General features: G+C 41.4%; 1 protein-coding gene across 1 annotated transcript; it reads right to left on the bottom strand.

The window, feature by feature from the left end:
- Positions 1-11818: 11818 nt before the first annotated feature.
- On the bottom strand, positions 11819-13592 carry LOC110741104. Its single transcript, XM_021925148.2, has one exon. It carries the CDS (start codon positions 13431-13433, stop codon positions 12744-12746), a length of 690 nt encoding a protein of 229 aa, XP_021780840.1. The 5' UTR covers positions 13434-13592; the 3' UTR covers positions 11819-12743.
- Between the last annotated feature and the right edge of the window lie 1793 nt (positions 13593-15385).

The following is a 15385-nucleotide window of genomic DNA, read 5'->3' as shown; positions in this document are numbered from 1 at the left end:
TGAAAACCAGCTTCTTTTTTTAAACCATCACAGTACATGCATGGTACACAATGTATTTATATGGTGCATCTTAAGTACCCAATGAGAAGGCAAAAATAAAGAACTGAAATATCATCATAATTTCAATTTGGCAACGATTTTATTTTTCTTTTTCTCTCTCATAATTGCAGTACCTAGACTAGTGCCTGGTATCTAATAAGCTCTTAATGCATATATGTTGAGTGACGGACTGGCGTGGATAGTTAATTTCTGGAATGACTGAAGTAAATATAATCAGCTCACTTTAAAATGAATTTTTTCAGTGTAAAGTAGCTCTTTGGAAATTGAGATGAAGTTTGATCAGAAAGTAAGGCAGAAGGTATGTGAAATAGTAGAAACTGTAGATGTGAGTAGAAAAAAGTGGGTGGCAAGGGATAAGGAAGCATCTAGGAGGTCCGCCCAGAATTCTGAGAAAGAGACCAGACCATAATAAAACGGAACATAGAGAAAGGAGGACCTCAGAGCACAAAAAATGCAATTTTAATTTGATTTCAAGGCAACCTGAGTGTTACTGCAACATCGGAAAAAAGAACAAACTTGGTCTTACAAACATAAAAAAAAGGTACTTTTAGTGTAGAAATATTTTGAGAATGGCATATCCAGCTTACAGTAGCTATACAGAAAATAGTTTCAGAAGTGTAAGAGTGAAAATGTTTTAGAAATAAGAAATTTGTTTGGAAAATTTTATACAAAAATAACTCAGCCATAATTACTGTTAGGATGGATTTGAAATATAAAGGAGAAATGAGTGAAAGATGTTCATTCTTTCATTCGTTTCATAATATCCTGTGACAGGATGGAGCAGAAACAAACAAACAAACAAACAAACAGAAAATAAGAAATCCTTGCCTTAATTTACTGTACATTCTTTAGGGTAGACCAAGCTTGTCTAAATCGCATGCAGTCCAGGATGACTTTAAATGTGGCCCAATATAAATTTATAAACTCTCTTAAAACGTTATGAGATTTTTTTTGGTGATTTTTTAAAAATAACTCATCAGCTATTGTTAGTGTTAATGTACTTTATGTGAGGTTCAAGACAATTCTTCTTCCAAGTAGCCCAGGGAAGCCAAAAGATTGGACACCCCTGGGGTAGACAAAAATATGAAACCCAAAACAAATTAAATTAAATTAAACATGGAAAAGAAAGGCTTGCAGAATCTTAGAAGGTTAGGTACGTGGAGGGACAAATAACGAAATGGAGACCGGGCAGAGGGAGCCGTGGTACTTTCAAGCACCACGGAGAAGATGGCATTGAAGTCTGAAAGAGGTTCTAAGTTCTTTACGTTCTCGAGGAGAGGGATACCGTCATACTTACAGAGAAACTACACGTCATAAAGGCTTAGGGGCAAGTCAAGTTCCCAACCTTTGTTTTAGAATTTTTCTTTTTCTTTATAAAATGTTATCAATGCTTTTCAATAATTGGGGGGAAGTTCATTTTGTTTTGTGGTTTCCTCAAAGGCTCAAGACATAGTTATGATTCTCTATGACTTTCCCATTGGTTTCTTTTTAAACTGTTTCCATTCGAATCAAATGCCCAGTGAGCAGCCGCTGTGCCCGGGAGGAGCCGCAAAGGGGAGTGAGTTTCCAACCACAGGGGAAGGACAAATAACAGGGAAAGGTAAAGGCTGGAAGAATTTGAATAGGGTGTGAATTCGACAACATAAAACAAAACGTCATGGCCCTGCAGAAGAGAGAACAGTTAGGAGGAGCTGCAAACCGCTGACACAAGTGGGCGTCTCTGACAAGGAGAGTTCTGAAAGGCGTAGGTGGCGCTGCGGCTGGAGGAGAAATAGGAGCCCAGAAGTCCGAGCTTGTTTGAGGAACAAAACACCCGAGGAGAAGCTGCAGAAGTAATTCACATACTAACGAGCAAAAAGCAATCAGTTTGTCCTTTGGCTAAATGTTTGTGTGTTTGTTTGTTTGCTTGTTCGGAGAGAGAGTCTCACTCTATTGCCCAGGCTGGAGTGCAGTGGCGCCATCTCAGCTCACTGCAACCTCCGCCTCCCGGGTTCAAGCAATTCTCCAGCCTCAGCCTCCCGAGTAGCTGGGATTACAGGCGTCCCCCAGCACGCCCCGCTCATTTCTGTATTTTTAGTAGAGACGGGGTTTCGCCATGCTGGCCAGGCTGGTCTCGATTTCCTGACCTCAGGTGATCCGCCCGCCTCAGCCTCCTAAAATACTGGGACTGTGGGCGTGACCCACCGCTTTTTAAAAGCCTCCCACTGCCTCTCTCTAGCTCTGCTGCCGGGTCTGTGTGACCTCAAAGCCTCCCTCCGGTTCCTCAACTGTGGACCCAGAGGGTTGCTGTTCCTTAAGGTCCCTTCGATCTAGAAATTCCACTCCCTGCAATCCCGAGTGTCACTCTATCCTTGACAGTTCAAGAAGTGGCATTTAAAATTTTAAAAATTATAGACAACCATTCCTCACAATCATCAGCCTTGTATTCCACCATTTCAAACGTTTTAAAACCTTGCTTGGTATCTTTTTGCTTCACACTGACAACCGCTTTTCCTTTTTTTTTTTTTTTTTTTTTCTTTTTTACAGTGCTTAGTCTTGAGATTTCTCTGGCTGTGTAAGTGAAGTCCTCTGCGTTCTCATTTATTTCACCTTTTTTTTTTTTTTTTTTTGAGTGGATTTCTGGTTGTGATACTGAACTGTGGATATTTGACCTAAATAAAGTGCCAATTTGGAAAAGAAACATGAGGAAAAGGGAGAAATGACAGTCACAAATGAGAGTGTGCAAGTGCAGTGCTCGGGCAAGCAGTTCAGTCTCTGCTTTAACTGAACTGTTACGGAAAGAGACGCCCTTTCACGACTTTCCAGTGCATTATTTTAAACCACATATATTATTAATATATGGTCAGTCATGGATTCTTCAAGAAAATGTTTTGAAACTCTAACATCTTAAACTTTGGCTTATATTGTTGTGAAGGTATTTATTCTTTCTTATTTTTCTTGAAAGCTTAGAGTTACTAATTGTTTTGTCATCAAATTTTCTGATTATAAATATCAAGGAGTCCCACCGTACACTACAGTTTCGTGGCATGGATTGTATTTTCCTTGTAATTCGAAGCTTGTAAATCACAAGGGCGTCAAAGGCCATGAGCTCTATGAACACCTTCGGACGACCACCAGATTTGGTTGCTACCATTGCTTTCAAAATAAAAGGTACGTAGTTCTTCCAAAAATTAAAAATGGAATATGATTCAGCAATTCCACCTCTGGGTACCTATTCAAAAGAATTGAGGCCAGGAGCGGTGGCTAGCGCCCATAATCCTAGCACTTTGGGAGGCCGAGGTGGGTGGATAATGAGGTCAGGAGTTCGAGACCAGCCTGGCCAATATGGTGAAACCCCGTCTCTACTAAAAAATACAAAAATTAGCCAGGTGTAGTAGTGCACGCCTGTAGTCCCAGCTATTTAGGAGGCTAAGGCAGAAGAATAGCTTGAACCCGGGAGGTGGAGGTTGCGGTGAGCTGATATCAGACCACTGCACACTCCAGCCTGGGTGAGAGAGCGAGACTCCTTCTCAAAAAAAAAAAAGAATTGAAAGCAAGGTCTCGAAGAGATACTACTACACTCATGTTCACAGAAGCATTAATTACAGTGGTCAAAAAACAGAAACAGCCTGCAAGTTCATAACAAATAATAAACGGAGAAACAAAATGTGATCTATCCGTACAATGGAATATTATTCAGATGTTTAAAGGAAGGAAATTCTGCCACATGCTGTGGCATGGATGAACCTCAAGGTCATTATGCTGAGTGAAATAAGACAGTCACAAAGGAATAACACTGCATGATTCCCACTGTATGAGCTAGTCAAAATCATAGAGACATAAAGTAGAATGTGTCACCAGGGGCTGAGGAGAGGGAGGGATGGAAGTTACTGTTTCATGGGTACGGAGTTTCCGTTTTGCAAGATGAAAAAGTTCTGGAGATGGATGGTGGTGATGGTTGCACAATAATTCAAATGTACCTAATGCCATCGAACTGTACACTTAAAATGGTTAAAATCAGGCCGAGCACCCTGGCTCATGCCTGTAATCCCAACAATTTGGGAGGCTGAAGTGAGCGGATTGCCTGAAGTCAGGAGTTCTAGACCAGCCTGGCCAACATGGCGAAAACCAGTCTCTATTAAAAATACAAACAAACAAACAAACAAACAAACAAAAATTAGCCAGGTGTGGTGGCGGGCACCTGTAATCCCAGCTACTCAGGAGACTGAGGCTGGAGAATCGCTTGAACCTAGGAGGCGGAGGTTGCAGCGAGCCAAGATCGCCCCATTGCATTCCAACCTGGGCAACAAGAGCAAAATTGCGTCTCGGGAAAAAGAAAAGTTTAAATCACAAATTTATGCTAGTTATATTTTACCACAATTTTAAAAATACTGATATAAAAGTACAACTCATCTTCCTAGGAGATGATAGTACTGATCAACTGCCAGTCCTTTCTCATGGCACACTGTGGTTGTTACTTTGTGTAAACACAGAGACCGGATAAATCATCTGTTGGACAGCACTGAGAGACAGCTGTCTCAGGTGAAGTGTTCCAGTCCCGTTTCCGGAGGCTTGAGAAGCCCTATCATGATGTTTTGACTCATTACCCTGAGCCTTCATCAGCTGATGAAACTAATTTTTTTTCATCAGCTGATTAAGATTCAAGGCAATGAGTCAAAACATGCCAGTAGTAATTCCCAACTGCGTTGAAGACAAGATGTTAACTTTTCCACGCACATACATGCACGCAGACAGACATAAAATGAACCAACACAGCCTCCTTGCATATAGAAAAGTTCATTTTGTTAACGAAGGGGGTGACAATTACCACATACATCTAAAAGGGGGAAACAAAAAATTGGTTGACCAAACAATTGAATTGATTAATAATTTTAATAAGAGAGAAATGGCATGAAATCAATTCATGAGAGAACACAACTGGAGGAAAGAAAATTAAAATCACACAGGAAATTGCCATGCACAAATCTAAACGAATTCTAGGAAAAACCAAAATTCCTAATGCTTTGTGCTTCCTCTTGAATCAACAAATGCGCTTCAGAATGTTTTTGATGGCAACTGTATCTCAGCTTAAAGTTCCAGGAATTTTCCACAACTGTTCTGCATTCTGCAGGCCTTTTGTCTGACTACAGAATATTGAGTTTTAGCAACAAAAGCATTTGATTGAATACTCTACCCCTTAATATCAGTTATATATGTATTTTAAATTCTATTAGGCATCCATTGGGAAACTACCTAATATTTGGAATGCGTTGCTTAACGTGCTAACTGATCTTATTTTCGTGTGGAGCTCACTGTCAGGGAGACCAAAGGCATAGTGACAGTTATTGCTGCTGCAAGGATTCTATGGGGGTGTGAGCAGAATGGTTAATGGACCTGCCGTCAGGGGAGTTAAGTATTTCCTAAATCTGTTAATAATCCAGCATTCCAAGAGCCGAGGAAGATTGGACATAAAATCTTCTGTCTATCAGCCTAGGTTTATCTCCTTCAGTAGTTTGAGTAAATCAACTTACAAGATCTGTTCTGAAAAGTGCCCCTCTGAAAATGTGACGAATGCTAAAACATGGCATGAGATGGTCTCAGTGGTGAACTGAAAGCAAACAGTTGACACTGGGAACAAACAATAACTGTGATCCAAATGTCTTTGAATTGCGACAACTGAGTGTGCAATGCTTTTAAATGCCAGATTCAAAACCAACCGAAAAGAGACCTGGTTCGCCCACAAACGATTAAGGAACACTTCTACCTACAGCCCGCTGCCGATCCACAGGCACTATGAAAGCTTTTCTGCTGGAATACTTTGTGAGAATTTTGTCCGAGGTTTTGGGGAGAGGGGAACGCATAGTACTAAAAAGATGTAAACATTCTCTTCTCTTTTTAACTGTTTTTTTTCTTTCTTTCTTTCTTTCTTCCCATGACGGCTGTATCTCTACTGTACCAGCGCCTGTCTGTTGCAGAAGAAACCATCACTGCTTAATAGGAAAGTAGTACTTCTGTTATGGTTGAGTTTAAAATGTGCTTTTTAGAGGCATCATCTCTCAGAGACCAACTCATGCATGTGTTCAGAGAGGGTCTTAATTGGTGCATGATTTACTACATGAAGCAAAACTTTGCTTGGACAGGCTGAAAGACTATGGTGAGGAAGAGCCCTTTATACAGTTTTATAGGCCTGTCTTCTCACTGGGAACATATATTTACTAATTGTATAATTGGTGGCACAGTTCTTCCATCATAAACATTGTTATCAGTTAATTAAACTTGAAATGCAGCTTTGTTCCACAACATGTTTTGTCAGATTGTTTTCCTTATTTATTTATCATCATAAAATTTTACTTGGTGACTGGCAGCTTCTCAGCCCTCCAATAATAATATAAATCAAAACATAAGATTTTAGTCTTCATGCAATTTCCTTTTGGTCTGAAAATATGAAACCAGATGTTTTTGGCATGCTAAAGATGCTTTTCATCTTTTTTTAGATTCTTTCAGTGCAGTCAAAGTAAATGCATTTTAAAACCAACTTATGAAAGTTAAATTCCCTTTGTTCATCTGTATGTAGTCTGGTTTGCATTGATGCCGTGGCATTGAGAGACCTTTCAGATAACATACTGAATGTCTTGGAGAAATTATACATGTGGGGCAAAAAGCTCAAAGGGCAACAGAAAGTGTATTAATAGTAGATCAATAGACCATGAACTGCGATTCACCAGAGGGTCTTACCAAGCAGCATGTGCAGGTTAGACAGCAACCAGTATAATCTTGACTATCTATATATTATCTGGGTGATGTGCCTAATTTGTTCACGTAGTTATCACATACTTGTTCCAGTTTGAAAATGTGGGGCCCATGAAAGCATAGCCATTGGAATTTCCTGTGACAGTGAATCTCATTTCAGCAGATATTACCATCTATCTCAGCCTAAGGCTATCGCTAAAACATCTAAACATTCCCAGATGGAACCTACTTTGCTGATATTAAAGGGATTTAGTGTTAGTGGAGAGGCTTGGGGTCAGTAAGTAGGAGCAGGAATAGAGTGACACATGGGCTAATCTCATTTGTACATGGCCTCAGATTGCCATTACATCCCTGGGCTATCTTGTGGTTTGGGTATTGGAACTCTGAGGACAGACTGAAATACTTTGGGATCTTGGTGGGGTGGTGTATGGAATTATTTATAATCAGCTTTGCTATCTCAGCTTTGATGTGGTTGCCCCATCCTCAGACCCAGGCTTCACTGCATAAATTCCATGGCCCAGTGCACAGGACACTTCTACCTTTTCCCCCATCCCCAACGATCATGGCACCCTCTTTACTCATGAAGAGGAGAACTCTGCTACTTCGTATCCTGCTTGATTTTCAAGGAAGTTTTCTTAGAATTATCCACATACGCAGACTTCATGGACTTCCTTATTACCCATTGCAATTGAGTTTCTATTTTCAGCATTCCACTGAATTTGCTATGTCTGAAGTCACCAGTGGTCTCTTAATAACCAAACACAATGTGTTTTTTCAGTCTTAACATCGTTAACCCCTGTGACACTGGCCGCTTGCTTCTTCTTCAGTGTATCCTCCCTTAGCTTACTCAGACTAAGTTCTTTTGGTTCTCCTATTCCTCTGACCTTCTTTCCTAATGCCTCCTGCTCATTCCTCTTCCTCTGCCTGACTCTGAATATTGCACAGCACCTGCCCGTTATCCACAGTGGATACATTTCAGGACTCCCCGTGGATGCCTGAAACTGCAATGGTGCCAAACCCTATATACATTATATTTTTCCCCAAATGAACTTACGTATGATAAAGCTTAATTTATACATTAGGCATGGTAAGAGATTAACAATAACAAATAATAAAATAGAACAATTGTAACAACATTTTCTAATAAAGGTTAGGTGAATGCAGTCTCTCTCTCTCTCTCTCGCAAATTATCTTATTGCGTGCAACATTTTGAGACTGCAGTGGACTACAGGTAACTGAAACCTCAGAAATCAAAACCGTAGATAAGCGGGGATTGCTGTCTTCGGTAAGGTTCTGTTGTTGACCCTCTGACATCTTCGCTTCTCTTAATTTTCTGGGTGTGACACTGACTCCCATCACTATCCATATGCTGATATCACCTATAATTCTGTTTCCCATTCATCTTGGTCCTCTGCTGAAGAGCACACTGTCTACCTGCCTAGTAGAAACCCACACAGAAAAGTCCCAAATTCACCACAAACTCAGCATTTAAAAAAAAATTTTTTGCTGAAATTATTGCTTTTCCTAAATAGTCAAGCCTAATTAATATTACCCAGACATCCAAGCCAGAAATCGACTGAGCATTTATGATTTTTTCACATAAATTACTCACACATCCATTTGCTCACAAGCTTCACAACTGCCTTTGAATTATACAATGTTTAAAATAATTAGGAAATATTTGCCTCTCTGGAATTGGGTAAAAAATTTCATTTGGATAAAGATTCTTGGCAGGCTAGCTTCAAGTTCTATAAACCATCACCTTCTCACAAATCTGACCTTGAAAGACACACAAAACATGGGAGATGTAAATTGGTAAAAATGGAGGAAGGAAAATGGCAAAGAGAGGCAAGGCACGAAGACAAGATAAAGGGCATTTCCCCAATTTCTTCTCCTCTTTTCTTATTTTGGAAAATGTTACTGAAATTCATCTGGTTATTTAAGTCAAAATGGTTTTGTTTTGGAGGTTTCTTTATTCCTTATTTCTTCCCTTTTCTTAGTCCTTAGGCCCAGTTGGATCATGAATGCTGTAGCGTCCACTTCCCTACCATCTTCCTAGACATTCTCAGTACTATGACCCACTTCAGGTCCTCCGGGGAGCTCACCTAACCTTGCTGCCCTGCTCTTCTTCAGTCTCCTTACTGCTCTCGGTGCCTTCCTCAGCACAAGAACTGCTTAAAATCCACTGATGCTGCCTCATTACTGTCAGGATAAAATCCACACTTCTTAGCAAAACAGTCAGGTCCATCATCTGTTTTGGTGCTTATCTCTGCTGTCACCCAACATTTAGGTGTGCTGAACGATCTGTATTCTAAAAGCGCCATTCTGATTCCTACCTTGTCCCTGCTAATGCTCTCTAGTGTCCTTCTCTCTTGTTATTCTCCACCACCTGCTGATTATCTCACCTCTATGGCTCATCACTTCTTCCAGCTGCCCCACCGTCCTGGTAGAACTAACTTGACCGTACTTTTTTTTTTTTTTTATTTCTCCTTAGGTAACCATATTAGTCCGTTCTCTCACTGCTATAAAAAAAAAATACCTGCGACTGGGTAATTTATAAAGAAAATTAATATTTTCTTTATATGTATAAATTAATATTAATTGGCTCACGGTTCTGCAGGCTGTGCAGGAAGCATGTTTCTGGCATCTGCACAGCTTATGGGGAGACCTCAAGAAACTTACAACCATGGCAGAAGGGAAAGAGGGAGTCAGCAATTCTCATGGTTAGAGCAGGAGGAAGGGGAAGGGGAGGTGCTGCACAGTTTTAAACTGATCTCGTGAGAATTCATTCACCATCAGGAGAACATCTCCAAAGGGAGGGTGCTAAACCATTCATGAAGGGTCCACCTCTGTAATCCAATCATCTCCCACCAGGCCCCACTCCAGCACAATTGAACATGAGATTTGGGCAGGGACACAGATCCAAACCAGATCAGAAACTTTTACCATCTTCCTATATCTTTGTCCCTGTAGCACCATATGACGCCTCCATATTCAGTCTCATCAACTGGACGAGAACTCCTGAAGTTCCAGAACCATTCTCTGGCTGTGTTTGGTGTTCTCATTCTTAGCACAGTGGCATGGAACTTAGTAGATTAGTATATAGTTCATGATGTCTGCTCTGACTACTCATGAGCATGGCACTCTGTGAACCACAGGCCTGTGAAGCAGGTTCATTGTGCAGCAGTTACCAATCCCAGGCAATTATCCCACCATGTGGGGGATAGCAAAGTTCCTCACTACATCAACCACTAGGAAAAGGAGTCCAAACATTTCCACCCACTGCATCTTGGGCTGCAATTTATAACAGATGCGTAAGTTCAGTGAAACAGAACGTTTATGCAACAAGGTAAGCGAAGCCACTTTATTACTCACAGACAGGCAGGAAGGGACAAGAGCAGCCTGGGATTCCTAGTAACCCAGAGCCCTCAAGGCTCAGGAAAGCTGCTTGAAGTGGATGGAATCCCATCTGCTTATGCCCACATCGCACAGCAGCTGAACAACCCCAAAGGCACTCTACTGTATACCACAGGGTAATCTGGAATCACTGGGCTACAGTGTGGTAGGACATCCTGTTCTAGGAGGGGTGGGCACAGAGCCTAGGCTTAAATGACAGGTCTTTCTTATCTCAGGATGTTATATTCCCAGTACATTCTACAGTTGTGAGAGCTGCAAGCAAGAAAGAGAGGAAGAGCTGAGTCCTTCAGGCTATTTTCCAGCATTTGCTGTTAGAGCTCTGATCCCAGCTCCACTACGCAAAGGCCAGCGTAACCTCTTTTTGCTTCTATTGTCTCTTCTGTCAAAAAATGATAACAATACAACATACCTAATGACATTGATGAAAGGGGACAAAAATGAGAACAATGGTGTGTCTGATGCAAACAGTGAGTGTTTAAATATGTTAGTTGTTATCATCAGCTTATCAGTGAGTGCTTATTAAAAAGGATTCGAAAAAGTACAAGAGGATATCAAGATGTATCAGTCCCATGAAACTAAGAATCATGCCTTGAGTTTCTTTGGGTCTGTTTGTTTTGTGTTTTTTTCCCTCCTCCATTTACTCAGCACAATGTCAAACTTAAAATCAGAATTGCATAAGTGTCGTTGAATGCTAGATCAAAAAGATAATAAATTGACGGGTTCAATTTCAGTTGGGGGGCAGATACAGGATCAGTAAACACAAAGAGGAAGAAAATTATCAAAAGTGGGTAGAGTCAGGGGCTGATCAGAGAGGAAGGAGACCAGAGAAGACCCCGGATCAGTGCTGAAGTAGATGTGGAAGAGGAAGCTTAGCCAAGTGTCCTGAGGTCATTGATCTGTGGGCCTTTGAGTGAAATAAGCCATTGTTCTTGTGAGGTACAACAGACAGGACAGTGAAATATTTCATTGACTAAGGAGGTAGTGAGAGGGTCCCCAGTCATTTTCTTTGTCCCTTTTCTTTACTGTTGTTCACTTCACTGAATTATTTGTTTTCTCAGAATTTCACAATCATGTATTAATTATCATAGGATATCTCAACGTTGATGTTACCTCTTTGTATTAATACATGTACCTAGATTCCTACTTCCATAACATCCTCACTAAGCTCCTCCTCCTCAGAGATTTAATCTCTCCCTCTAGATGAAGTCATCTCTGTTTGTAGTTAAAGGAACTTTGGAAATTGAGCTCTAAATTTGCTTTCAGATTTTAGTAAGTGACTGAGGTAAGAGGACCCCTGTCTCCTGGTCATGTTAAAATTACTCATTCAGCAAACTTTATTCCAACTTCCCAACTCCTGTGTACCTACTGTGGGTAAGAAAACTGAAGGTTGTTTGCTGTTAAGTAAATTAAATATAGTTTGCTTGAACTGTCTTTATGAATTTGAAGCATGTTAGAGGACACCCTTGGGAAATCCCTGAGATCTTCTGATATTGAAATGGGAAAGGTTCCCTTGTCTCCCTTGCAGGGCGTGCAGTGGGGGTGTGGCTCGCTTCTTCAGTGCCCCACTACTCAAACCTCTAGGGGAGCACACAGGTGGGCAGGCTGTGGGGCTCCAACCCTATTGCAGTGTCTAGGGGTGAATGTTTACAGTTGAAGCCTCAGTGGGCATGTGTTACAGGGTGCTCTTTTAGTGTGCTGTCTACAGGCAGCTCGTGTTAACCAGTTCAATTAGACCCTCTATCTTGTCACAAGGACAGAGGGCTTTCTGTATCCCAGGTTCTTGCCTTAGTGTACCAGAAGAATTGTATCACACGTGGGCTTGGAGAATGAGTACAAAATTTTGTTGAGTGGAAGTAGCTCTCAGCAGATGAGGAAGCCAGAAGGGAGATGGTTTTTCCCGTGGGCCCCGGCTCTCCTCTAACTGCCTCAGTCAAACTCTGCCTTGTCCCGCCCGTCAATGGCCTGAGGGTGTGCTGGCATCTGTTGGTGTGCTCTTCTGCTGGCGTGCTCCCTTGACATCCTCTTGCCTTCCAGCCACTTGTGTCTTCTTCTGGTGATGTGCTCCTCTCAATGTCTGGCTGCCTGTGTTGTCTGTCGGCTAGGGTCTCAGGTTTTCAGCCCAGGATGGGGGCGTGGCAGGCCAGAGTGGTCTTGGAAAATGCAACATTTGGGGTGAAAGCAGGAGTGCCTGTCCTCACTTAGGTCTGTTGGAGTGGAGCCCTAGCCAGGAACCCGCCTTTCTCTACCCAGCACTTCCCTTCCCAACTCCCGTATCAATGTAACTATACAATATGTTGTTGTCTTCTCATTGAAAACAGGCAAATTAGCAGGTTAACTGCTCTTTGTTTACTACAGGAAACACATGCCAAGATCAACTGACTTCATAGGTAATCCCTTTGCCTTCAAGTACCCACCTCAGCCCAGGAAGCCCATTCCTGCCCTGTAGAACAGTGGGCTAACAATGCAAACTACACTTCCCAGAAGCCTTTACCCACTGCTTCCTGTTAGATTCAGCCAATGGAAGCACTTACAGGAAATTAGAGGGTGGGTCGAGGAGGGGTGAAGCCATAGTACTCGTAATTCCTCCCTGTGTCCACAGGCTTTTCCAGCATGGGCTTTATCTCTTCTGGAAGTCTGTTCTCACCAAGCAGATCAGCCCTCAAAGGCCCCAGCTCCTGGACCCTGGTATACATGTACATATATCCCTTCTCTTTGCCCCTCCAACCCTTGTTGTGGTAATAGCTTCCTGCAGTTGTCAATGTCTGGATTGCTTCACTTTCCTTGTTTTCAGATCTTCTAATACCTCTGTAACTTGCTTTTGTATTAGACACCCATGATAAACCATCCGGGCATGAGCTGTCTTCCAGGCAGACTCTGACTGACATAGTCAAATCAGCTTCATACAGCCTTTGTGACCCGTATCTGATGTCTCTCCTTGGTGTGCACGTTGACCATGAGCTGATTTGCTGCAAGCACTTTAGAAACTGCCTTTTGAACTGGAGGAGAGAGGCTTCAAATTGCCTTTCTTCTTCAGTCTCACTGATTTGAGGGTCTCTTTGTCCAGGGTCCATTGAGGCATGCCAGACAGAAACTGCTGAGAACAGGCAGGGGGTGTGCAGGCAGCTTGGTTCCTTGGATTCTGATGGTCTTTGATGGAAGGTAGTTTCTCTCTGATGAAATGTTATTTTGAATATTATGATCCTTTGGCAAAATAATGCTGTCATCATCTGCGTAAGTTTGCTCTCTTCAGTAGCATTGCTGAAGGATGTTCAGCATTTTTATCCTACAGTGCACAGCTTTCAGGAAGAAAAACAAACACCTAAAGAGAAAACACACACGTGTTTGGTGGCAACCTCCAGATATCAAGACCTGGGTCACTGAAAGAGGTAACTCCATATTGGTTATAGTGAATTATAAGTGGTTTTTAAATAGTCAGTTGACTGCCTTGTCTTCCATCAGACCTACATCCCATCAATTTTCAATGCTGCTCAAAGAGCGTTCTTTCCAAAAGCCACGTCTGATCACATTTCCCAGCTTTAAAACCTCTATTGTATTTTCATAGCTTTCAGGACAAAGACCAAATATTTCAGCATGGCGGCATACCTCATACTTCAAATATGTAATTCCTGCCTTTCTCTGTAGCCTCCTGCCTGCTATTTCTGTCCACCCCTCTTATTCCCTCTGGCTTCCCAAAGTTCCCTATATCTACCGTATTTTAAAAATATCGATCATTTTGTGTTTGGTGATCTATTTTCCCTCCTTTCTTTCTTTCTCTGACTCACCCCTAGTCTTTTCAGGCTCAGCTGACATGCCACCTAACATCGGCCCCTGCCTGCCTTCTGTCCTTAGCCCGATCTGGCACAAAACCAGCCCAAGGACTTCCATAGGAACTGCTGCATACGCTACACTTTACACAGAGTGGAAATCATCTGTTTTCCTGACCAGCTTCCTTGGCACACTAGCCATCTCCTGGGCAGGGACATCTTCTCGTGCTTCCTCATTTGTGTCAGCACGTAATGTAACCGGCTCTTAATACATGCTCCCACCATCAGTGCATAAGAGTTCCAAACGCTCCGCATTCTTATCAACTCTGAGTATTCTCAGTCTTTTTCAATGTTAGCCATACGAAGGCATGTGTGGTATTTCATCGTGGTTTTAATTTGCACCTCCCTAGTAACTAATGATGTTGAATTTATTTGGACATACTTATTAACCACTTATATATCTTCCTTTGTCAAGGGTTTGTTCAGGTCTTTTGCTCACTTTATTTTTATTTTTATTATTGATTTGTAAGGGTCTAATGAACACAATCTTTATGACTTGTTAAGTACATATTGGTTTGGCAGAACTAAGAGAACTTTTGTCACAGTGTCTCTGAAATTTTGTTTTTACTTCTGTATAACAAGCAAAATGTGGCATTATTTTGAGTTATATGAATCACTGACTTTAAAATAATCCTATATTATATAAAAAGGAGAAATTCCAAATAATATCTGACTACAAAATATTGGTTTGTTATTTAGCACACATTTACAATAAACACATGATGAAATCTGGATTTTTCTTTCGGGAGGATCAAAATGTAACTGATAATCACAAAATAATGTGCTTCTTCAGAAAAAAGAATTTACTCTAACTAAAAATATTCCTATCACATTTTGGCTAAATATACAGTGGGAAAACATGACACTAACCATTTTCTACCAAAGGAATTTGTATCTGAATTATTTTTTATAGGAAATGGATATGTTTATCACAGAATCTGAACACACCATACAGGTAACAGAATTGGTCCTTAATGTTTTGATCATTGCCAGAACAAGCACATTTCCGGATTTATTTATTTTTTTCCCAAAAGGTTGAGTAAGACATAACAAATACTCCCTGCCACAGGCATGGCGTGGCGGTAGGTCGGATACCTGGGTTATATAAATCTTTACACTGAGCGTTTATGACATTTCAACTTAGAAGTTCATTCAGTTTGATGATTGAGGCAGCAGGCAATTATGACATTAAACAGTTCGCAGACCTTAACCCAAGACCCAAATGGTTTAATTTTTTTGATGGCTGACTGCCTCTCCCGATGTGCACAGACCAATGCAGAGCTTAAAACCCTCACCCATCTTAATTGCCCCTGCTTTGTTGCAAGCACCACTGACTGCCTTCCAGTTCCAAATGT

This window comes from Papio anubis, chromosome 14 (genome assembly GCF_008728515.1).
Source record: "Papio anubis isolate 15944 chromosome 14, Panubis1.0, whole genome shotgun sequence".
NCBI classification, from domain to species: Eukaryota; Metazoa; Chordata; class Mammalia; order Primates; family Cercopithecidae; genus Papio; species Papio anubis.
The sequence above is the reverse complement of the archived record's forward strand: the minus strand, read 5'-3'. Positions and strand labels throughout refer to the sequence as shown.

Coding starts and splice junctions, on each gene's coding strand:
- LOC110741104 (XM_021925148.2), bottom strand. CDS start 13,433: ATGATGACAGCATTATTTTGCCAAAGGATCATAATATTCAAAATAACA.